This window comes from Diaporthe amygdali (assembly GCF_026229845.1).
Source record: "Diaporthe amygdali strain CAA958 chromosome Unknown NODE_3_length_2959817_cov_65_330692, whole genome shotgun sequence".
Lineage (NCBI taxonomy): Eukaryota > Fungi > Ascomycota > Sordariomycetes > Diaporthales > Diaporthaceae > Diaporthe > Diaporthe amygdali.
In genome coordinates, this window is record NW_026517023.1 from 2895487 (window position 1) to 2920516 (window position 25030).

The 25030-nt window shown below is 52.7% G+C and overlaps 6 protein-coding genes across 6 annotated transcripts; 4 read left to right on the forward strand and 2 right to left on the reverse strand.

The window, feature by feature from the left end:
* Positions 1-660: 660 nt before the first annotated feature.
* Positions 661-5546, forward strand: J7T55_003290 (uncharacterized protein; the record flags this gene model as incomplete). The annotated part of the gene is made up of 2 exons (XM_053138451.1): positions 661-1509; positions 1569-5546. 2 exons carry the CDS (start codon positions 661-663, stop codon positions 5544-5546), a joined length of 4827 nt encoding a protein of 1608 aa, XP_052999155.1.
* A 944-nt stretch (positions 5547-6490) lies between these two features.
* J7T55_003291 (transmembrane transporter) lies at positions 6491-11001 on the forward strand (the record flags this gene model as incomplete). The annotated part of the gene is made up of 5 exons (XM_053138452.1): positions 6491-8141; positions 8740-9939; positions 10039-10611; positions 10671-10699; positions 10786-11001. The coding sequence occupies 5 exons, from the start codon at positions 6491-6493 to the stop codon at positions 10999-11001; spliced, it is 3669 nt and encodes a 1222-aa protein (XP_052999156.1).
* Positions 11002-12161: 1160 nt separating this feature from the next.
* J7T55_003292 (uncharacterized protein) lies at positions 12162-13403 on the forward strand (the record flags this gene model as incomplete). The annotated part of the gene is made up of 1 exon (XM_053138453.1): positions 12162-13403. The coding sequence occupies one exon, from the start codon at positions 12162-12164 to the stop codon at positions 13401-13403; it is 1242 nt and encodes a 413-aa protein (XP_052999157.1).
* Positions 13404-14232: 829 nt separating this feature from the next.
* On the reverse strand, positions 14233-15995 carry J7T55_003293 (mfs allantoate; the record flags this gene model as incomplete). Its single annotated transcript, XM_053138455.1, has 3 exons — positions 14233-14748; positions 14863-15374; positions 15479-15995. 3 exons carry the CDS (start codon positions 15993-15995, stop codon positions 14233-14235), a joined length of 1545 nt encoding a protein of 514 aa, XP_052999158.1.
* A 1210-nt stretch (positions 15996-17205) lies between these two features.
* Positions 17206-21880, reverse strand: J7T55_003294 (uncharacterized protein; the record flags this gene model as incomplete). The annotated part of the gene is made up of 5 exons (XM_053138456.1): positions 17206-17603; positions 17718-20324; positions 20380-20870; positions 20912-21423; positions 21554-21880. 5 exons carry the CDS (start codon positions 21878-21880, stop codon positions 17206-17208), a joined length of 4335 nt encoding a protein of 1444 aa, XP_052999159.1.
* Positions 21881-22630: 750 nt separating this feature from the next.
* J7T55_003295 (uncharacterized protein) lies at positions 22631-24607 on the forward strand (the record flags this gene model as incomplete). Its single annotated transcript, XM_053138457.1, has 1 exon — positions 22631-24607. The coding sequence occupies one exon, from the start codon at positions 22631-22633 to the stop codon at positions 24605-24607; it is 1977 nt and encodes a 658-aa protein (XP_052999160.1).
* Between the last annotated feature and the right edge of the window lie 423 nt (positions 24608-25030).

Consider the following 25030-nt stretch of genomic DNA (forward strand, 5'->3'; position numbering starts at 1 on the left):
TCGGCCTGGGTTAGGTACTTACTGGCACACATTTCCTCACTGACAGTCGCCGAGATTGGCGTGATTGGTATCACATCGGGTTGACGCATCAGCCATATTACAACACATGACTCCATCTCTGCATGGGACCAGCGCCTGGATCCCTGTCGCCAGCTGAGAAAACATGCCCTTGGAGGAGATGTTTCACAATCTTGCATCCGTGTACTTCCTTTGCCGCTGAAAACAGGACGGCTACACTCTGAGCGGAGCGTTCTTTACTACTATAAATCGCCCAATATATTTCTCGTGCAGGGATTAGTCAGTCCTTATCAATAATGATATATAATAAGGTAGGGTTTAAAAAGTTTCCCTTTAGTAATTTAGTATTCTTGAAATTTACTGTAGTTAAAAAATATTCCCAGCTTAGAGTGTTATCTTACAAGCTTTTTTTGGGTTGTTCCTCGCTACGCTTGTTCTTCAGTCCGCTACGCCAAAAAGCCCTCCGGCTGGCAACTGAATGTTAACCGCCGGAGGCCCTTCTTGGGAAAATCCTCCTGGTCAGTGCGAAACCATTTGTAGTCGGCGAGCACACGCTTTCTTCGGTGTTAGCCAAAAGATTCCTTGCCTAGAAGTCCTGCCGCATAGCACTTGCACTCCTTGTCGACCAGACCTCCAGAAGCAATGGCGTCTGCTGGCCTGATCTCTTTCCTGGCCGGCACGGCAGCCATTATTCTCATTTTACTATTGAGGCCCGTGCCCGCCTCCCCGACGACGATGGCGACTCCAATATACCGAGCGGGAGCCGTCAAACGACACCGCGGCGTCCGGTTGCTCCACCTTAACCCATCCGCTGAGAATGCCTCCAAGACTGATACTGGTATTGACATCATTGCCATTCATGGCCTCGACACGAGGTCACCCGAGACCTGGGAGTATAAGAAAGAAGACGGGCAGAAGACCAACTGGCTGGCCGACCAAGACATGCTTCCCGCACAGGTTCCGGGCACTCGCATCTACACATGCGACTGGCCCGCCGATTTATTCGAAACGGAGGACTCGGTTCCATTTGAGATTGAGGAACTTGCTGTATCCCTTCTCCAAGGAATTCTTGGATCGGATACAAAGAGAGACCGACAGATTCTCTTCATTGCCTCATGCCTCGGAGGTGTCATCTTGATGAAGGCCCTTGTCGAGGCGAAAGGCGCACATGCTGCTATTCGGGAAGCCACTCGCGGGATCATCTTTCTAGCGACACCGTTCCGAGGCACTTTTTTCAAAGACATCTCCAGGTGGGCGCAGCCGGGTCTGAAAGCCTGGGCATCGATCCAGGGCCAACAAGTGACCAAGTTGCTTGGCTGGGTGAATTCGCCGACATTTGATCTTGTCCATCTAGTGAGCGAGTTCACCAAGCTTCGCAATGACCAGAAATCGGAGGCTTTCATAGTTCACACTTTTTATGAGACACGGTACACATTCTTCCGCAGAAAAGTTCCATTCGTTTCGTGGTTATTGCCCCTGTCGAAGAAACTGGTAGGAGGCCTATAATCTGGATTCCGCGGACATTTGATTCACTAACTCATATTTGGCAGCTCGTCGAAATGGATTCTGCGACACTGGACTGTGTCCCAACAACAGACCGATACTCACTCGACCTGCCCCACGTCCTAATGAACAAGTTTTCGGGACCGAGTGATCCAAACTATGAGAAAGTTGTGCACACTATCCAGAGACTCCTCACCGAGATTCAGACCGGAACACCTCTAGCGCAAGCAGACGCCTGGATACGTAACAAACATTACGATAAGCAGAGGCTCATGATTGAACGGCTTTCTGGAGATCCTCTGGAGATGGACCAGTGCTATATCAACCTAGCGCTCGTGGAAACGAAGCAGGCGGATATTCCCAAAGAGGCAGTGCTTCAGTTGTCACCATTCTCCTTAAGCGAACGACTGAAGCTGGAAACTCCGCATGAGAGCCTCCGGGTAGAGCTACCGAATCTCTTTCAGCCACGCAAAATGCCTAATAGGGACACGAATAAGCCAAGAAGAATACTGATACGAGGTCACGCTGGGGTCGGGAAGACCACTCTGTGCAAAAAGATTGCTCATGACTTCGTTCATAAAGGTATGTGGCAAGATTTGTTCAAGCGTGTGGTGTGGGTACGATTGCGGGACTTGAAATATTTGTCCAATAATGGATACAACCTTGGTGGGATGCTCGAACACATCTTTTTCCGGCAACATGAGAACGGGAAGTCTCTCGGTCATCAGATGTGGAACCACATAGAGGGCACGAAAGCGCAGGATACTGTTTTTCTGTTGGACGGTCTGGATGAAGTCACCCATATCATCATGGAGCCTGGACAAAGACCGCCTCATCTAGGGCACGAACTTCTAAAAGGACTGTTGAACAGACCCAATGTTATAATCACGACTCGGCCTCATGCTGCGTTCCCTCGTGGCTTCCAGCCGCTTGATCTCGACTTGGATACGATCGGATTCAGTCCAGATCAAGTCCAGAGGTATATCAAAGCGGTGATGACAAATGACAAGGACTCGGATGCCATTCAGGCATACCTGCAAAAGAATCGGATCATGCAAAACCTTGTTCAGATTCCCATTCAGCTGGATGCACTTTGCTTTACATGGCAGGCAAGCTCGATATGGAACAACAGCTCGACGGCTATCCCAGAAACAATGACTGCCGTCTATGAAGCTATGACAAGGGAGTTATGGAAGAAGGACAACGAGCGACTCGAGAAAGATGGGTTTCCGACCATTGGAAATTCATGTCCAGCTGAAACAAATCCTTTCGACTCGAATGAATACAACGATCTTGGATACTTGGCCTTTAGCGGTTTGTGCAGCAACGTGATCGAGTTCCAACCGTACCACCGAAACGCATTGTATCGGCAAGTGAAAAAGGATAAGACGAGCTTGTCGCTTGATGAGACATTTGCGCGTCTCTCCTTTCTACGGACATCAGACCCATCAATGAACTCCTCTCGCCAGAGCTTCCATTTCATACACCTGACTTTCCAAGAGTACTTTTCGGCGAAGCACTTCGTGAAGGCGTGGAAAGATGACCAGGAACTCCGATATACAGAACTAGACGATGGGAAGATCGAAAGTCGAAGTCCCTTCTTACCTCAGAGACCTCGTGAGTTCCTTCAGAAACACAAGTATACTCCACGATACAACATCATGTGGCGCTTCGTTGCTGGACTACTTGACGCTGAAGGGATACCACAAATCACTAGCTTCTTTGAGGCAATCGAGAGCGAGCCGGTCGACCTTCTAGGACCCACACACCAGCGGCTAGTCATGCACTGTGTGGCCGAAGTGGTGCAGTCGGTTGACCTCCGAACAGAACTGGCAGAACAGTTATCACAATGGGTGGAGTTCGAATGCAACTTCCGAAGCACATCACGCTTAATCAGCGAAACGGAACTTCCAGCACAAGCCTTGAACCTTGTCTTAGAACGAGCTTCTGAGGAGGTAAAGATGACAATTCTGGACTCACTCAGCAAACGACAAAGTCTGCCACTGGAAACGATAGAGTTGGTCACTAGCTGGCTGGAGGGGATCGTTTCGCAACAGTTGCGACATGCTGCTCTGAAAATGCTTTCGGGCTCACGCGAACGTCTACCAAGCCCGACACTCAACGCTGTGATACCGTGGATGGATGATAAGGATCGGGGGACGAAACAGTACGCGGCGTGGACACTTCGGTCTCAAAACAATTGGCCTGAAGACGTGCTCAGAGACGTGATGGCACGGGCCGAGAGCCAAGATGCGGACATCAAACAAAGAGCAGCGGAAGCGCTCCAGGGCCAGTCGACGCTGCCTAAAGACATCATTCGGACTATAGCCTTATGGCTTGAAGATCGTGATCCATCTACCAGGTTTGGAGCATTCAAAGTGCTCCTCCACCAGTCAAAATTGCCTGAATGTGTTATTGAGGCAATAGCGGCACAGCTCAGGGATCAGGATGAATTCATTCGACTGGTGATTTTTGAAGTTCTTCAAGACCAGCCAAAGCTTCCAAGAGCCATACTCGATGATATGATGGCTCGGCTTCACGAACAAGATGATGATATGGCTGAATACAGACTTCCCAGTCACAGAGACCAACTTCCTGACAACATCCTTCAAGCCGTAACGCTACGGCTCAAAACTCAGGACAGTAACATTCGACAGAAGGCGATACGAGCGCTCAAATGTGGAAATAAACAGCTTTCTGAGACAGAATTCTCTGATGATGTCTTTCAAGTCATGGTATCATGGCTTGGGGAAGACAGAGCTACCAGACAGATGGCGTTAGAGGCGCTCAGCTCTAAACGTACATTACCTGAGGGTGTCCTCAAGGCTGTGGCAGCACAACTCGAGGATGAAGACGGAACTATTAGAGAAGCGGCGCTGAAGATGCTTGGAGAGCTTTGGCGTCAACGGGCCGTTCCCGACGACGTGCGAAAGGCTGTTGAGGCGCAACTCAATGATCAAGACGGCGCTATTCGAGAAGTGGCGATGGATGCTTTAAGAAAGTTTGGGAGTCAACAGCCGCTTCCTAATGATACTATACGGGCTATAGCAGCACAGCTTGAGGAGAAAGACAACAAAATCGTATGCGCAGCACTGGAGGCGCTTCAGACACTTGGAAGTCGGCAGGTTTTCCCTGAAGATGTCCTTAAGGCTGTAGCAGCACGGCTCAAGGATCAAGACCCGTATATCAGAGGACTCGCGCTTCAACTCCTCCCAGATCAAGCGGAATCATCGGAAAACATCCCGCAAGCTACGCTGGTGACACGGCTTGAGAATGACAGTTGGCAGGTTAGATGTTCCGCTTTGGAAATACTCGAGGGACGACCAAGCTTGGATCAAGATACCCTTAGTCGCATAGCAGCAGAGCTTCGTCAAAATGATAGGGCTATTGTTAGGCTATACGCAGCCAAGGCGCTCGCGAGTCAAAAGAGATTATCTGAGGATATTCTTTTGGTCGTGACAGCACAGCTTGAGGATAGAGATGTTAATGTCAGAATGGCGGCAATTAACGCACTGCGCTCCCAAACGGAATTGACTAGAGGGATCCAGGAAGCTTTGTTGGCTTGCCGCACGAATCCAGATTCGAATGTCAGATCGGACGTCATGGAAATATTACGGAAGCAACCGGGCTTGTCCAAAACGTTTCTCACAGCCGTGGTACCATGGATGGAAGACGAAGATTGGTACATCAGAGAAGAGGCAGTGAGGTTACTTGGAACCAACCCAACGCTACCCTATGAGATACTCCAAGTTGTAACGGCACGGCTTGAGGATGGAATGGACCTGGCAGTGGCAGAAACCCTGCGAGGTCAACGATCCCTGCCCGATACGATTTTGAAATCCGAGGCTTTATACCCTATTTGGCTGGAAAGATGCTTTGAGGAACATATATACTGCTATATTGAGGATGAAGTCTCTTATCTGGAGTTGCCTGCGGGGTTGGGAAGGGTTCCTTTATCAGGTCAGCTGGATGGGCTCAGGAAGGCGATACGTCAAAGGCAAAGGGAGTTGGGCATGCCGATCTGATCCGATCAGCGGGATGAGTAACAAGGAGTATAATGTGCTCCAAGGTTTCTTGTACAAGGGTTTCACTCACCAAGTGGTGTCTCGAGGAGGACTATCGATAAATTGTTTCATAGATAGGCTATTGGTCTCCTTTGTCTGCATTCGTAACACTATATCTGCTCTGCCTTATTCTTCCGATTTCACAGAGGTGAGGGGTGTGTTCTGTTTGATAACTTCATGCAATGGCACTGGTAGGCAGTGCTACCGAAATCAGTAAGAGGCGAGAACTAGACAACGCTTCAAGGCACAATGGCTCACAGCTTGTCGTATTGATGACAGGTTAATGACGCGAGAGTATGTTCAGAATCTAGACTTGTGATATGTCTAGCAACTTCCCCTCACTTGCGTCCCATCAAAGTCCTCACGCGTCCATGAGGGAGATTGTGGTCGTTCTCAGTGAATTTGGACTTATACCTTACCCACCAGAGGCTGTGTACTGTTCCCACGTGCATATATTTGGCTTACGATTTACACGCAATGCTTGCGTAAGTCCTAGCTAATTCTATAATGAATATGCGTATATTGCTATGATTATTGAATATAATGGAATTAATCGTTTCAAAAAAGGACCTTAGCCCCTCCCCCCCCCGGGGGGGCCTTCAACGAAAACAGTTCGCGGGTATTACGCACCCGCGAATTATCTCCGTCTCACGCCCCCCTATCTACTCGGAATAGTCCAATCGTGCTCGGACGCGAAAGGGAGGGGAGGGGAGGGGAGAAAGAAGGGATAGAGTTGAGCCTAATTATCCGCCAAGAAAAATTTACTTCCCAATCCGGTAATGGAAGGGGGACGGCGGAATTCAAGAGCCGCGGGGTCCAAGAGCCTGTATTCTTTAAGCGATTACCATCGCTGACGTCGGAAAACCACCGTCTTTTCCTTTCCATCATGGAACTACGGCCAAATCATGCGTTTACAGTCAGTCCTGTGGGCGTCATGGAACCTAGCCTCGCAGACCAGCGCGGGGTCCTGTTCCCCTGAAGGCTTCGGCTCACTCCCAGCAGGCGTATCGATTTCAAACACCACGCTGTTTCCCTTGTCTTTGGCAACAAACCTCTACGGGCAGTCAGCCGCAGACGACCCAGGCTACAACCCGGCCTTTGCCTGGAACTTCCCCGCACTCTGCGCCGTCATCGCCAACGTGGTCGCGGGCAACTCGTCCTACAACCTTGGCCTGTTCCTGCCGAACCAATGGGGCGGGAAATTCCTGGTGGTGGGCGGCTATTCTTTCGCAGGTGGCATCAATTGGCATGACATGAGCCCGGGGCCATGGTACGGCATGGCAACGGTCACGACCGACACGGGCCACCTCTCCGCGGCTGCGAACCAGTCATGGGCTGCTGACCCGGGGCTGCGGGCGGAGTGGGGCTCGGTATCAATGCACGGCGCCGTGACGTACGGCAAGATCCTCACCGAGGCGTTCTATGGCTCGAATGTTACTGGGTCTTACTACAGCGGCTGCTCCACGGGTGGGAGGCAGGGGCTCAAGGAGATCCAGGAGTACCCTGACAGTTTCGATGGTCTCATGATAGGCGCCCCTGCGTGGAACACCAAGAACTACATGCCTTGGGTGACGCAGATCGGCGTCTGGAACCGGGCGAGCAACGCGACCAGGCTGAACGATTCCGACTTTGGCACCCTGGCGGCTTTCGTGCAAGCCCAGTGCGATGCTCAAGACGGCGTCGATGATGGCATCGTCAGCTCACCTGAGACTTGCCACATCAACTGGGACGACATTGAGTGCGGGTCATCGAGCAACCCGAGCCCGTGTCTCAGCAGTGGGCAAGTCGAAATCGCGCAGCTCGTCTACGGCGACTACTACATCGACGGGGGAGCTGACTTTGTCCACAACGGCTTCGAGGTCAGCTCCGAAGACCAGTGGTCGACTTTTCTCACGGGGTCGAGCACGACCGGCTTCGATGGGGACTACGAGCGGTACTTTTTGAATTATGGGCAGGACTGGCAGACCACAAGCTACAACTCGTCGACTGTACTGGACTCACGGGCACGAGAGAACAACGTTGCGACTGCAGATAGGTTTGAGCTGAGAACCAACAGCAAGGGTTTGTATCCCAAGATCTTCCTGTATCACGGGATGGCGGATGGTGTCATCCCCTTCAAGTCCTCGGAGCTGTATTACAACCGCACTCAGAGCGCCATGTCTGGGGTGAACGTTACGGATTTCTTTCGCTTCTTCGCCGTCCCTGGGATGCAGCATTGTGTGAGTAACCCTCCTCTCCCGACCGTCGAGATGCCGAGATTGACAGTGGCGCAGTGGGACACGCCATCACCTCTGGCCTTTACGCCAAGTAAAACTACCGTCGACGCGCCCTGGATGTTTGCCGGGGGAGGACAGGCAGGATATGTCCAGGACTTCAGCTTTGGCAACGGTTGGTCGGTGCCTGGCTTTGAGAACAATTCTCGGTACGACGCATTTGTTGCTCTGATGAATTGGGTGGAGCAGGATGTCGCGGTCGACAGCGTCGTGGCCACAATGTGGAAACGAGGCAACGGAACGCTGTATACCTCCGGAGAGGTTCTTCGCCAAAGGCCGATTTGTGCGTGGCCAAAGAGGGCAATCTTCGTCGGTGGATCGTCGGATCCTAATTTGGAAAGTAGTTGGTATTGTGGTTGAATAAGTGTTCAACTGCAAACAGAATGCCATGCAAATTTACTTCAAATGGGGGTTTGATGCTTGCTGATATACCTAGATCCGTGAATGTTGAAATCATGCAAATGCCTGGAGCAGCTCGATACACATAGGCGTCGGGTGTAATACGGTACCTTCGCGGGCATCTATTGAGCCGATGACAGTCCAGCTGTCATTGTTCTCCGCACTTGAGCACACACACGCAAGGCCAGAACAGCGTTGACAACTCTTCCAGCAGGGCTGCAGTTGATGACTTATTAGCGGACCTCATCACTTCAGTAGATTCAGGATGGCTTTCTCCCGTCAGCACTACCCGCAAACACGATGTTACGTTCACTTGACGTGTGCCGACCTATCCGGGCTCTGCAGTTGAGAGCATTCTCCATTAATACCCTAGGGTACGGTCTGATACTTGGATCACTGTCACTCACGTACTGTTCTTTTTCCCCCGGTCCTTTTCCCCCGGCTCTTTGCCCCCGGTTCTCCCGCTCACGATCTCCACGAAGCGGAAACATTGCGGTCCACCACCTGGGCAGCTGCCGTTCTAACTGTTCACATCAGCAACATGGCCTCGGACGAAGAGAAGCGGCCGCCGCCGCTCGACTCGCCAAACAAAACAAGTGGGCTAGCGAGCCCCATCGGTCCTGGTCCTGGCTACATCAGACCGCAAGCGCGCAAGCTGCACGACCCGGACGTCACTTTCGAGGAATACCACTACTACGCGCTGCAAACCCGCGAGGAGGAGCGCGCCATGCCCAAGCCGAAGACATCGATATGGCGCGAGGTCATCTTGCGTAAGAAGCCCGAGGCGCAAATCGACCCCAGCGATGTTGCCGTGGGCGACATCACGGGCAACAACGTCAACTTTGCCAACCGCGCCAACCGCGCCGAGATCACCGACGAGGAGTGGTCCAACGCGTCGCGGGCGTTCCGGACGGCGTCGGCGGGCGCGTGCTTCTACCTCATCACGACGGACATCCTGGGGCCCTATGGCGTCGGGTTCGCAATGGGGACGCTGGGCTGGATGCCAGGCATTATCCTGTACAGCGTCTTCGGGTTCATGGCCGGGTATAGCGGGTACCTGATCTGGTACACGTTCCTGGGCCTGGACTCGCACCAGTTCCCGGTGCGCAACTACGGCGACCTCGGGTTTCGTCTCTTTGGCCCCTGGTCGCGACACATCCTCAACGTTCTGCAGGCGCTGGCTCTGCTGCTCATCCTCGGCCAGGTGACGATCCAGAATGGCCAGGCGCTGTCGCAGGTGTCCAAGTTTCGTATCTGCTACGCCGCATGTCCCATCATCTTCATCGCGGCGGGCTTTGCCCTCGGTCAGGTCCGCACCCTACGGCGGTTCGGGCTGATCGCCAACCTGGCGATTTGGCTGAATCTGCTTGTCATCTTCATCACGATGGGCACCATGGCGCATAGCCCGCCTAACTTTGCCATCTCCGTGCTGGGCTCGGCTGGTGCGCTTGTTGATCCGGACTCGATTACACCGGATGGTAATGGGAACTACCCGCCGGTCAAGCACTACAGCTACTTGCCAGATGCTGGCAGCCTGGTAGGATCTCTGAATGGTCTCATGTCGGGTGTCTTGGCCTATGGTGGAGCTCAGCTGTTTGTCGAGTTCATGGCCGAGATGCGCAGGCCCTATGACTTTTTAAAAGCCATGTGGGGGGCGCAATTCTTTATTTACAGTGTTTATAGTGAGAACCTTATTTTTTGCCAAGTTCGCCAAGTTCTCGCCAAGAGACAAGCCCACTTCTTCTGAACTAACATACGAGACTAACATCCGTTACTACTAGTGATCTACGGCTGCTACGTCTACTACTGGCAAGGACAGTACTCTTACCAGATCTCCTACCAAGGCGTATCCATCTACGGCCTGCAGACCGCGGGCAACATGATCGCCTTTGTCAGTGGCCTCATCGCCGCTGCGCTATACGGAAACATCGGCATCAAGGTTCTTTACAATAACGTCCTGATGGATCTCTTCTCGGCACCACCCCTAACCACCAAGTCGGGGAAAATCGTCTACGCCATCATCGTGCCTATCTGGTGGTCCATCGCCTACATCATCGCGGCCGCCATCCCGGACTACTTCGGTTTCGTCTCCGTCATCGCGTCGGCTACCCTCCTCGAGTTCACTTACTGCTTTCCTCCCATGATTGCTCTAGCGTACGACATCCACTTGAATGCCATGACCGATGGAGAGGGCTTCGATCCGGCGACTGGGGTCGTGGTGCGCAAAGACTATGGCATCAGGCGCTGGGTGAGAGGATTCTTCCGGGGTAGATGGTATCTAAATATCTTGCACGTGCTATATGCCATCGGGGCCTGGGCCACAGCTGGGCTCGGCCTCTACGCTGCGATTGAAGGTACGTCGTAGCCGAGTTTGTAGGCTTTTTTGTCATTGTCACGCTAACCTTTGGACTAGGCATGATCGACGCATTTGAAAATCCCCAAGTCAATTCTTTCACGTGCCAGTCACCGTTGAACCTGGATGCTTAAGCTCGTGAAGGAACTGCTTTGAGTGTAGCATGAGCTGATAGAGGAACAGGGCCGAGACCTGGAAGAGATCGATCAGCTCTTCGAAGCTGAAATATTTGCTTGGCATTTTCACGAGTTTCTACCGGATGGGCTCAGCCACGACCTCGCTGTCCTTGGGAGGGACAAGACGGATGCGAAGGGTTGTGCAGCAGTTCGAGGATGTGGATCGTGCTGCTCTGGAGGTTGCACCAGTGGGACACATCCGTACAGGGACTTAGAAGTCGCTCCGATTTGTGCGCGGCTAAGAATTCTTTTTTAGAGCATATCCATAGTGTTAATCCCAATATTCAAAAATAGACACTCATCTAGTAATTTTCAACAGCTAGAAAAAAGTGCCTATTCAAAGCAAATTTCAGAACAGATTCTAAATCTGTCACATCGCACAGGAGAGATGACCTCGGGCCGTTTACGACACGGAAGATACAATCCTTGACGCGCGTCTGGTGCCGATATACCTTGATCACACCAGCACTGTACATTTCATAGGTACAACAAGAGACCAGCACTTTAAAGACGTGATGATAGGTAGATGATAGATAAAATTTAAATCAGCTCGATGTATCTAGATGTCCCTAGGTTACCTCTTGGAACCTCGGTGCTGCGCCTACTTCGGACTAGCCAATAGATGCATTATGGTGCGCCTCGACAGAACTTCTCAGACCTCTGTTACACCGATCAGACTTTCGGTCATGGAATGATCTCAACTTAACTTCTCAACTGTGGCAGTGAGCTGGTGATTGGTTGCTTATTCGACTGGAAATTCATCAAAATGAGTAGGAGGGCAATTTTTGTACATCCCTGATTTCATTATCTATGTCTATTAATATCTGATCATTAGCAAGCTACAAGTAGCGTGGCAATACTCGACATTGCGCTAGTGCAATGCTTGTACAGCGTCTTTAATCATGAACTCCGTAGGAATATTATGTCAGAGCGGCTTGTGGCATGGCTTGGCGTGCTGACTACCAAGATGAATGGCCGCAATTCGCCTTGGAGATCCCGTGGACAGCTGTGGGTCGAGTCCGAGGATTTCAGCTTTGGTTCCTAATGAGACACAACCAATGAAGACCATCATCTCGGGCAAGTGCTGTTACACAGAATAGTGCACGATGCGGTTTTCTATACACCGCCATACTTTGCCTCTGGCGAGTGTGTTGATCTTTGACGCGTGCGTTGATCAATTCTAGAACAGGACAATGCTACGGTTGACCAATGTCAATACAGCAGCTATCATTTTGATATTTAAGCAGCTTGAACTCAAGGTCAGTCTCTTTGAACAATTGAGAGTCAACTTCAGTTTTGACGCTACTCTCTACAACAGACTGCCTGAAATTTACACCCTACTTGTCACCAGTTAGAATCTCGCAATTATCTCAAAATGATACTATTTCAATTCACAATTCTCCTGGCCTTTGCACTTAATATACGTGCTCAGGCCAATATCACAATCCAACCATTGACCAATGTCAACGAACAGGAGCATACAGGATACTTCTCAGATCCCTATCATGTCCCATATAAGAACGAGACCCGTGTCTATATCTCAGGCACCACCCACAAATATCTGGAATGCGATGGAGAATTGACCCCCAAATGTGCTACACTCAAAAACATCCAGAACATCCAGTGGAACGTTACAACAGAGCTGCAGCAAGAGTTGGACAAAGCCAAGGTTCAAGTCTGCGGCGTCGCGGGCATTCATCCTTTCCAGACTGTTTCGGACAACAAAAAGTCGTGGGACGCAGCAGTGACGCTTCACGTTCAGGAAAATTCCACGGAATGTCATGGTCTCAAGGGCTGGAGCGTCATCGTCCACGCAACCCCAGCGGGCTCGACAGTTGACACACCACCGCATGCATGGACCGGGGACAAAGTTCTTGTTGGATCATTCTCTGATAATGTCGATGCCAACTACGACGGGAAATACTTTCGAACACCAGAAGGGAAATTGTTCCTAGTTTATCAGCAGAATCTGCACAAGAAACCGTTGAAGCGTGATGGCGTGGTCGCTTGGCCTATGAAAGACCCCACGACGCCAGCCACTCCCAACCAGAATGCCACAGTCCTACTCGCTCCTGACGAAGGATTGAACTCGGAAAACTACCACAACCACAGCGATAATAATTTCAAACTTATTGAGACGGGAAATATTAGGGCTATCAATGGAAAGTTCCTAATGGCTTATTCGGTCGGGGCTTATAATCGCCCAACGTACAAGTTAGCTGTGGCCTACTCTGATACGTTCCTGCCTGAGAATGACGGGCAATATCGCAAAGTCATGAAGGAAAATCCAGATGAACTCTGGGGATCCGAGAAGCAGAAAGAAGTCTACTACCTCTTGCAGGCAGACGCGCAGCATGACGGGTGGCACTACGTTGGAAATCAAGTTCGTGCCCCGGGCGTACCAACTGTTGCAAAAATCGGTGCCGGCGATAGCTGGGTACTGACGTTTGCTGGGTATGAAGTTGGTGACACGGGGGGCAATGGTACACTGGATTATGTAGCTAAGTTCCGGCGACCATTCTTCATCGACCTGGATGTGAATGTGCCAACCAACACTTCTGTCAAGGAGGCCAGCGACCAAGACTTGCAGGGCTGGATCACCCCTAAACACGGATAGATATCTGGAGGTACATATTGATTGGAGAAATAGAAGAGACCAATTGGACCTAGACAGAGAAATGATTATCGCCGAGGGGGCTTGCTGTTGTTAGACAGCTGTCGTTATGTACTAACTCCTATACATTGTAATGTCGTTCCGGATAGAGACAGAGCCTTGACCGCTGCACTATGGCTAGGGCTGTTTCCTTATACAAAAGGTCAGAGTTCCAGAACACCTTCTGGAATACAATTCAATCTTATATATAGCTGTGCCGTCACAGGAGTCAAGGTTGCCTCCGATTGCAGTCAGGCCTTAAAATCAGAGAGCCTTGGGGCTGCTGGTGGTCTGTGCGCTATGGCCCACCTGCAGTCACTGAGCCTGCCCGCAGCGCCGTCACACTAGGCAATGTACGTGCTTTCAGTCATTATCCAGAATGTTGAATAAAATAAAAATAAAGAGGAGGGCTAAAATAAAAATTAAAAGGATCCACTGACAAACCCAGCAAGTCCATGTGTCCCATGAGCGTTTATACATAACCCCTAAAGAGTTTAAATTTCGAGAGCACTCGACATTCTAGGGTCACTGATCATCTGTACGCGTAGTATCAAAGCATTCTTACCGTCCATCTGACAAATATCTAAGAAATGGCAATGATTGAGACTTTTAAAGGGTGGTAATTACGACGAAAATCTTGTATCACCCGCAACTGTGAACGGGGCTGAGATAGGCGCATGTCAAATGTGGTACCTTCAATTTCAGGTCAAATAAACCAGGTAATAGAACCAATCAATGACTAGACATTGACAATTTTGGTATGCTTGTGCCCTTGTGGTGACTTGTATTGGTCTTACAGAGAGTAAATGAACTCAGGGTTCTCCCTATCCGTCAGGTCGTAGAACTCCTGTCCCTCGATCTTGACGTAACCGTGCTGCGCCCTGACCTCTGCCTTCTTCTTGTTCTGGTACCGGCACCACCAGTAGATGAAGCCGACATCCAACAGACTCACCACGTAGCACACCACGATGGTGATCTCCGCGGGCCTGTACTGCGGAGCGTCCTTCTCTTGGAACACCTGCGGCCCGATGATGTTACCAACGCAGTATCCGATCAGGAACATGGCAGCCACTGTGGTCTTCTTTGTCCAGCCGGCGATGTTGGTTGAGATGAGTGACAGTATGGCGACAAAGGGCGTGGGGCTGGCCTGTGTGAGGTAGTACCCGATGAGTCGGCCGATGCTGTGATTGTTGTCGAGACAGGTGATGAGCAGCATGCCTAGGATGGCGAGGACCATACCCGAAGTGCATACCAGGAGTCGGTTGCCGAGGCGGTCGCCTAGTATACCGCAGACGACGAGGGCAATGACCTGCCAAGAGATATCAGCAAGCCACCCGGAGAATTGGAAAAGCTTGTGTGGGCTTCGAAAAGCTTGGCTTCTTGGCTGGGCTGAGACGCTAGGAAACATGGACAAAAGACCTACCTCAACCGCTCCACCAGGAGTTCCCAGCAGTAGTGACTGCTCGTTCGTGAAGCCGAATGACACAATGAGCTGGCTGAAAAAGTTACTTATCCCGCCATTAGGGATATCAGCAACCAAACTGTAAAACACAAAAGCCCAGACCATTGGATCAGTCAAGGCTTCCTTGAACTGATAGAGCTTAAAGTGCTTGTTGCCTACGCCTTGCTGATTTACCCTGATGCGTTCAATAGCAAGGACCTTCTCCTTCTCTGTGAGGAAGCGGGCATTCATCTGATTGTCAGGCATTACAAACAGGAAAATGACGCCGATGAAAGCAGTGAACAGCCCGATGACTAGGAATAGAAGCTGCCACGAGTCAATGGCAACGGGGTGCTTGGCTGTTCCAACTGCAATTCCGTAGGCGACGAATCCGCCGAGGATCTGGCCCCAGCCGTTGAAAGAGAACCAAATACCGGTCCTAGCCCCTTGCTCTTTAGTAGTATACCACTGCGACGTGAAGAGTGCAAAGCCAGCTACTTGTTGTTAGTAAACTGCAACAAAGCCCAAGATGACAAAGTCGTGGAAGTTCCTGGAACTGAACAATAAAGAGTCATTTTAGGAGAAATGCGATACATACGGGTGACGGCGGCTTCAAAAACACCGAGGAAGAATCGCACAGTCATGGCACCCGCGAAGTTCTTAGTGGCAGCCATGCAGCAGAGAACCAAGCCCCACATGATCACGTTGAAGCCGCTCCATTTTCCGAGGGGAAGCCGCTGCAACAGGCGGTTGGTAGGATATTCCCAGAACAGATAGCCGAAATAAAACATGGAACCAATCCAGCTGTACTGGTGACCGGACAGGCCGATGTCCTGTTTCAGGCCCATGATGGAGGCGTACGACACGGTGGTCTTGTCGAGATAATTGAGGCCGTAGACCAAGCACAGCAGGGGCATGAGGTTCCAGTCGATCTTCCTCAGCAGCCTGCGCTCGTCCTCGGGGGTGAGCTCGATGACCTCGCCATTCTCGCCCTGCAGGACCTTGAGAGCCTCGTCGGCATCGTTGCGGTCGGCGTGCTTGAGGATGGCGCCGGCCTTCTCGTCGTTGCCGGACGTGGCGATGTCCTTTTCGGGAGACTTCTCGATGTCAGACATGGCGGAGTGCTGTCGGGACCATGGAGGTGTTGATTGAAAGAGAGGGGAGGGGAGCAGTCATGGGGAGTGTAAGACGGTAGGTTTCGGGGAATGTATTTATTTATTGGCGCGTCACACAACATCACCATGGGGGTTAGTCGGAGGAAGGGATCGGAGCATACAAGGCTTCTTATCGCGCCGGCAGATCGCACATCCCTCCCGCATGATTAATTGAAGAAGGATGGGGCGAGCCTATGTTTATCTTGGATTGTCCCCGGAAGTCGGGCGATGGGTGGTACGGTGGCTTATCAGGAGAATACGTATTTATTGATACAAACCCATTTAGTCTACCCATGCCTGCGTGGACCATAATCATTCCATGAACATAAAAACAATACAACGATCTTGAATTGATTGAATCGCAAGGAAAATGTGTTGCCTCGGGCAGGGCATGATTGGGTTTGGGGGCGGACATGGGGTGTCTGCGGGGTAAGTAAGGCACCTCCATGGGGGCAAAGAAAGAGACAGCATCAGCGTCATTATTGGGACTGGCTGTATGGCACGGAATGGTTCTTGATTGAGGCAGCGATGTTGGAGACGAATATGAGGTGGAGATGGAGATGAGATGGAGATGGAGATGGAGATGGAGAGACCTCTGAGCTTTGCCGGGCGACTGCCGGTTAGAAATGCACTCAAGTAACAGTTTGGCTGCTTCGGCAGGGGAGAAGCGTTCGTTGCAGGGTCCCAAACTGCCCTGCCGTTGGAAGGTTCAATACTAACACTGACTCGTGCCAACTGGCCTGGGCAACGTCAGCAGAGTACTACGCTTCTCTTACTGAGTGTACGCCGCGCCGCGCTGCCCCAACCTCGACTCGTCTCCTCCCAGACCATCATCAATGTCAACATCCACAGTGCAGCTGGACTCAGTACTCATTTGTCAAGGACCAATGCTGGCCTCTTACTTATCAGATAATAACCTGGCCCCTTCATTGAAATCGAGACATCAACACCCGGAGGTCACACGCTCTCGGGATCCATGTTCTCAAGCCACCAGCTTTGGCAACAACAACATTAAATTGATGCAATATCAACATTAAGAGGCAGAACATTGCTACAGACAACCGAAAACCAGCTCATTCCGACGGAAACAGACAGCCCTCCGGATCAGAGCTCCTCTTATGCGCCGCACGACTTGTCTATCAACAACCAGGTCTACCAATGACCAGACCTATCAAATGGCGGTTGCCATCGCTGCATAATCCAACCATGTTGGACGATCACCGTCGGCCGGTGCTGCAGGCGCCCCCCCTCCATCTTGTCTCTGCCGCGCCGCGCCCACGTCTGCTGCCCCTTCGCCTCTTCGCACCTGATTGGCAGCCTGGTCCCGAGCATCCTGTTCCGCCTTTCTCTTACGAGGGTCGTAACTCTTGGGGATGTCCCGTCGGTTGAACTTGCGCAGCTTCGATCCTGGCGCCTGGAAGCGCCTGGGGTCTTCCTCATCAAAACGGCTTAGCAGATAATTTGACCACCTCTCAACGAAGCCAGGTGGCTGCCATAGTGACCCCTGTGCTGCTCCCCCTTGTGCTGCTGCCCCTTGCGCTGCATCTGGATCTCTGACAAGGCCCATGGCTACAACGAGATTTCAAGGTCAGCACATCACATTCAAAAGCTTGCTCCTCATCCACAAATTCATTAGGGGACTAGGGGTCGAGGACGAAGTAGGGGGTTGGGGGGATATCTTACCTCTACCCATTTGTGCAAACATCCGGTCTATCACTACCTGCTTCTGATGAGGCGTGTCACCGATCAGGAAGTTCCTGTGGCCTGGCTTGAAGCGGACCTTTTCGTCGACGTACGGCCTGGCCTTGGGCCGGTAGTACTTGGCCGGCGTCGGGTCCTCAAGCTCGGGCTTCCAGATGAAGTCCACGTTGATGTCCGCGTCGTCCGTCAATATTCTCTGCCTCGCCGACGTCTGTAACTGCAGCGGCCACCGGTTGATGCTGAAGAACCTCTTGACATTGCCGCGGACCGCCGTCCTGGCCCAGCTCCAGATGGGCGGCCGCACCTTCTCGTCGGCGTTGTCTGTGAAGTCGTTCGCATTGCGCCCGGGCCAGAGCATGCTGTCGTTCTGCACGGCCTCCTTGATGATTTGGTCGCGGATGATCTGAAGTGCCTCGTCCTGAGTCCGTGGGTCTCGTTCCGTCCGGCCCGGTGCGGTTTGGCTGACGATCGTCAGGAAGGGACTGCTAAAGACATCCTCCCCACCGATGCCGTCCCAATACAGACCCCACCGGCTAACCCTTTCGAATTCTGTCTTCAAGCTACCAATGGCTTGCCTCATATCCCAACTCGCCCTGGCCGGCCGTGCCTTCCACTGCTGCTCCAGGCCGCCTTCGCCTGTCAGCTTCAGCATGTAGGAGCCCCAGCGATAGGCGAGGCAGAGGAAGTAGTTTTCGACTTCCGGGTGCAGCGGACTATCTTGCAGGCCCCTTCCGACAAGCGAATGCCAATTCCGCAGGTGGCGGAACCGAGGTGCAATGGACATGTCTTCATCCACCAAGTCGGGGCGAAGAAGTTGGACATTGTTAGGCACCGTCCATCTGATGAGCTGCTCTGGATGGCAGGTGGGAACGGGACGCATTACCCAGCCATAACACCGCCAGTCCTCCTGGTAACGGCAGCGGCCCTGGCTGTGCAGTCGCTCCAACCACATTTGCACGTCGTGGACATAGAACTTGATCCTGTCGACCGGGCCGTCTCTCTTCTTGTGGATGTGTTCCAGGAGGTCCTCGACGCTGACCTTGGTCCCGTTGCATGGGAACAGCGGGTCCGAGACGTCGTTGAAGATGCTTGCCAGCTTGTCGGCGAACAATATAAACAGTGATGCGCGAGGCTGCAGCTGTTCTGTCATCTGCGGCGTGATGGATTGGGTGAGTAGAAACCGGATCCAGTAGATTTCCATCTTGTCAAGGTCCCTCGGCACAGACCTACCGTCCTCTAGGCCTACGTCTCTCTGTGCATTAGCCTGGGGCGTCCTTCGCGCACCCGTAACGACATCGGTGAAGACGTCATCCTCGTCCCTGAAGCCCTGTTCGTACAGGATCTTCATGTGCCTGAGGAGGTTCCGGGGAGCAATTCTCAATTCCCGGTCAAACAGCTTCTTCGTAGTTCTCATTTGACTCAGCATCTCCCGATGGTACTGGTCCTGATGGCCAAGCCCATTTTCGACATATGCGCCCCAAATCGACCTGGGCGGCATCACATCCGGCACCTCTATAGTACCGTCACCCGCTCCGGGAAGACCGTAGCCCATGCGGCTGAGGATATTGTCGCGCGCTTGCGCCATATGCCTATTCTGTTTCCTCCAGAACTGCGCCATGTTCACTGTGAACCCCTGAGGGTCGTCCTTGCCGTCCGTCCTCTGGAGCTGGTGGTCGGCTACCTTTGGAAGTTCGTACTTGCGTGTCGGCCCGGCGCCGGTGTTCTTGCGCATGATGTCGATCTCCGCCGCCGAGAGGGGCAGGCGTACACGGCGCCACGGGGTATTGGCAACCCGGTTCTCGACGTTGCTGAACTGCCGCAGCGCAGCCTGGAGACCGGCGCGGCGGACCGCCCTCTCCTTTGCGTAGGACTCCCTGTCGTTCCCAAGCACCTCGCCGTTCCAGAGCGACCTGGTGAGAGAGACCCCATCAGCTTGGAGCTGGGTGTCCACCCACCCGTCGAAGCCGATGCCATCACTGGCGATACAGTCCTCAAATGTCTGGTTCTGCGTGTACGACGTGTTGCCCGGGCCAGGAACCTGGTTTGGACCAAGCTGCCACCACGCGTCTTCGTCCTGCGCAAGTGCCGTCACTCCGTCATCCCGCCTTGGCCCGTCAAGCCCGGCTCGCTGCTCGACATCCGTGAGCCATGTGTCATTGACGATCGTCTCCGCCCGCGGGTGGGTGGGGAAGTCATGCGGCAGCAGGTTCTGATTGTCGTTGCGGTCCCGACCAAGGATTAGGGGCAGCTTGCCGTCGTACTTGAGCCTGGGCTGGCGCCCAGGGATCATGTCCGCGGTGATAACCGTGTTGGGGGTTTGCGGCCCGTATTTGGTCTTATTATAGAGCTGGTGCGCCTGTAATTTCTCGAGCCCCTGATGGACCAGTTCCCGCGTCTCTGGGCTTATGGCAGGTTGATAGTCGTTCAGTAGGTAATTGAAATACAGCTCCAGCTCATTGATGCGCCGCTCAAAATGCATGTCCCGGTCGATGTCCGCATCGTTGAGGTAGTTGATCGCATGCCTGAGGCGCACGGCGATGGACGGTTGCCTCTGGTTACGGAAATCATGATGGTTGTCGGCGTCCGGTCCTGGTGGGAGTACGGGACCGTCTGGTGGAACCACGGGGCCAACTGGTGGGAATACGGGGCCTGTCCCCGGCGGCGTCGAACCCGCTGTTGGGAGTCCAGGGCCTGTACCTGGCAGGATCGAGCCCAATCCTGAAATTCCAAGGCCTGTTGCTGGCGGCGTTGGGCCTGCTGCCGTAGTTCCAGGAACTGTCATGGGTGGCGTCAGGCCCGTCGGAATTCTGGGGCCTGTTCTTGGTGGTGTTTGGCCTGCCGTTGTAGTTCCAGGAACAGTTCCTGGTAACGCTGGGCTTGTTGTTGGAATTCTCTGGCCCGTTGTTGGCGGCGTCGGGCCTGCTAATGTAGTTCCAGGAACAGTTCCTGGTGACGTTCCGCCCGCTGCTGGGATTTGAGTGCTCAATGATGGCAAGTCGGGGTATCTGACGGTGCCATCTCCGCTGCCTGTTGTTGGCGGTGTCGGGCCTGCTAATGTAGTTCCAGGAACAGTTCCTAGTGGCGTCGAGCCCGTTGCTGGGATTCCAGAGCCTGTTGCTGGCGGCGTTCCGCCCGCTGTTGGGATTTGAGGGCTCAATGATGGCAAGTCGGGGTACCTGACGGTGCCATCTCCGCTGCCTGTTGATGGAATTTGGGGGCTCGACGTTGGCAGTGCCGGGTAGTCCACGATTCCGCCGCCTCCCAGGCCTCCTGGCTGGGTTCCACTAGTTGGCACTGTTGAGAATGGCGTGGTGGGATTCCGCTGAGATTGGTTTGCTGGTGTACTCGCCTGTGGGTTTTGGCCTGGTCCTGACGATGAGTCGACTGGTATGCCCTGGTCACCGGGTCCGTCATCGATGAGCGCGTCGGCAGCAATGGTGTCGTCGTATCGTGGCGGGGGTAAAGTAGGCTGAGTTTGCTGTGCGGTACCAATCTGTTGTCCTGAGGGGCCTCCCGTAGGTATCGTGTTTGTATTTGGTACACGTTGGTATCGATTACCGCCGAAGACGCTGGTGAGTTGATAATGCTGCCGCTGCTCAGGAGGCAATGCTATGAATTGTTGGTGGTTGAGCTCTGCCTGGCCCGCGTTGGCAGTAGGCTGTGAAGGGAACAAGGGGCCGCGCCCAAACTGTGAGGAAAGTGCATTGTCAGTACACATTTTAAGATTGTGAAAGAGCACACCATGACCAACAAGGCAGCAATTTCCACCCTGCAGGGCCCTTGTCCACAGAATATGAGACAAGTAATTATTCACGAACCGTATTGCTGGGGTTGTAGGCATCTCGAGCTTGGATGTCAAGCGCAGGTATGTTCGACGCATCAAATGCAGCTCGGTCATACCCTCTAAACAGCCCTTGAATGTACTGGTCGAGGAACCATTGCTCGTCGCCTCTCCAGCGGTTTTGCCTGAAGTTCTCCGCGATGTATGCCCTGATTTCATAGTCTGATCTGCCATTGAAGTGTTGCAGGAGGTCTCGCCAGTAATTCAATGCCGTGTCAGACAAGAGGTGAGATTCATTTTGGATGCGGTGCCGAAGACGCGCCACGAATGCATCGTCAAGTGGAACGAGTACCATCGACGACATCTTGGGCGACGGCCAGAGATCTGGCTACTCAATACACGACTGATAGTTTCAGGCAGAGGCGCTAATCATCCAAGAGTCATGCACGATCTGGGGTGCGCCGTCGTGGTCTCAAAAGGATGAGGCAGCCAGGCGGGAAACTGTGGCCTGCCCACTTGCGCGGGCAAAAAGAAAGAAAAGCAGGAGAAAGGTAGGAAACAATCTCTCACGAGTTGGGACAACCCTTCCAATAGACATATTATCTGGTTGCGCACTTTGAACGCTTGCATGCATTGCGAGAACAATGATCATGTTGTATTCTCTGCCTAGGCAGATGGACATTGAATCCGGTCTCTTAGAGGACGTCCAGGAAGTGGCGGCGGAACGTCGACTTGGGCTTCATTCCAGCCGCGCTGCAGATACCGAGGTGGTATTCCCATTCTCGGCCAAAAGGAGCACAACAATAAAGAACCTTGGCAGAAAAAAGCGAGAAGGCTGCAATCGACGCTTTCGGATGGCCTCGAACAAAACCAACATGGTGGTCCCGAGCTGTAACACTGTTGCGATTGAAAGGTGCTGCTAATATGGCATGTGCTGGAAGCGTCGAGTCTTTGTTCCGAAATACACCTCGATGGCGCGGCTGTGATCGAATGCAGTACAGAACTCCATGGAAAGCAGGCCATCAGATATGGGGTATTAGCATGTCCCCGTCTGTCATGTCCCCCGTATGAAGGAGACATTGTGGTGAATCGGTCTTGATCAATTTTGGCGAACATGGATCGCAGAGATCCTCATGGGAAACATCAAAAAAGACTGGAAGAACGCGTGCAACAGCTCCGATCTCGGCTTCAAATTGTCCGGCCACCCCATGACAGGCCAGACGAAGATGGCCGTCCAGCCACGGAGTCTGTCAAGGCGTACCAACCCGGCAAGTATCCTACCATAGCAGAGTCCCTGGGGCGGCAAGGTCAGTCCTCTGTCAAGTCGAAAGTAAGGGGGAAGGAACCAGTAGTAGAGGCCTCTGAGCAAGAAGACGCACCGTCAGATGTTGAGGATTTTACCACAATATCGTCTCGTGGCCACGCCGGACCTACTTCAGACGTCAAAAAGGACGTCGGGTGGCAGCCTTCATTGGTGATAGGATCCTCGTCTATCGATGCCGGCAACCCAAGTATGAAGGAAGTCGCGCGCAGGAACATGCTGCAGTGGGAACACATTTATCAACACCACCGGAAGCAAACATCGAAAGACTTCCAGTTAGAAGTACTCGATGAGCGACGCATGGATGCAAGGAGGGAGTACGAGGACAGTTGTGCCAGGGCTGACCCGGAAGACGATGTCCCCCGAAACGAGACCCAGGCTTTCAAAAAAGAGCGTGTGCAATCCCGCCTTGCCGTTCTTCACGAGACACTCGCTCAGAGTACAGAACCCGAATGCGAACCTATGAGAGCCAACATCTCGGCTGCAATCCGGGGATATCAGGAGGGAACCATCGAGTGTTCCTCCACCTATACACTGATCTTCGCGGGTCACATAGTCGACACAGCCTGTCGGACATGGGCCGAGTTCACGGTTGACCGGAAGGATCGCCTGGACCGGTATTTCGAGCAGCATGGCCCCGGTTTCCTCTGGTGGGAGCCGCCGCTGGCCAGCGGAAGGGACAATCTGAACGCGAAGAAGGCACTTTTTCTTGATGTCACGAGACACAATGACCCCGATGTACAATTCCGAGATGACCAGTGTCATTTCCGTGTGCCCATGTGTTTTCGGAAGGACAGCGCCCTGACTTGTCGGATGGACGAAATTCGAGCACATTTTTCGAATGCAGGGCAGGGCAATACCAAAAAGCCGAGCGCGATGAAAAGAAAGTGGGTGCTGGTTGATGATGGTGAGAGCGATATCGAGCTGTTGAAGAAAGCCAGGGACCAAGTTGGTGATGCATATGATTCAAGGTCATTGCCTTCATCGCGCAACGAAAAGGCAGCCAAAGGAGCTATTCTTAGCAAGGCCGAACTTGGGCCAGAGCTCTTCTCCAAGAACGCAAGTACGGCGCGAGTGCGTGCTGAGGCTACTGCTGGACAGACGCACTTCTTCGAGATGTTGCTCGACAGTGGCTGCGAGACTCCCATTCTGTACCATGAGGACCTCGTGTCCCTAGGATTCAGGACTGCCGACATGAACGCGGCCACTGTGGCAACCATTCACGGTGCCAACGGGCGGACGTCGAAGCTGAAGATCTTTGAACTCCTGGCAGGAGTCCAGCTCGACAAAGACGACCCTCACAATCAAGATCTCTTTCCAACATGTGTCGTCAAGCTCGACTGGAAGCTCAAACCGCCGTCCGGGTACAGCGGCGAGAGGTTGTCTGGTCTGTTTCCTTTCCTGGCATACTACATGTCCTTTGCGCCGGGGATGGACAGGGCCTGTATGGGTGATGAGAGAGGCGACATCCTGGGCATGCAGCGGATCCCAGGTGGGCTGAGGTATGACCCGTTCATGAAACCTCAGTTGGGCGAGCCTAGGGAGACGCTGTTCAAGAGGCTCCAGGCCAAGAACCCAAGCAAGATCGTTTTTGAGCATCAGATGCGGATTGGAGGGCGGAAATTGATTGAGGAAGAAGTTGATTCCGACGGAGCGCGAGGCACTTCAAGAGTCACTTTATTCCGCCCTGATGGAACGATTATAGAGACTTGCAAGATAGAGAACCATCATGATAGAAGGAGGCGGAAGCTAATAGAGTATGTCGAATGAACAAGAGAGCCGTCCTTGCATGCCATTTTCAAGGGAGCATCCAGCTCCGGGCTGAGCACAGATGCCGAATGGTATCCTCGTAAGCTTCCCTATGTCCAAACAAGAATCAAATCCATCGCCTTTGAGAGCAAGTGTCTCCCAACACTTGTTGGTCAAGAACTCAGACTTCGACCTGCTTTGACTTGGTATCATCGATTCGAGCCACAGCTCATATGTCGTTTCCATGTTCGTCGTGCGTTGCTCCCCCTGGCTGCATATGTCAGAGGAGCTCAACAAGGGAATGCTTTGTAGCTTGAACGAATGGCCTGAAGACTTATATTTGAGCGCCTCAGCCTCACTGCTCTATCTTGTTCAAGGCATACGTGAGCTGGCCAACCCAAGAGCTTCAAGGGGTCATCGGTCTGTCTGTTTGTCTGACTCACG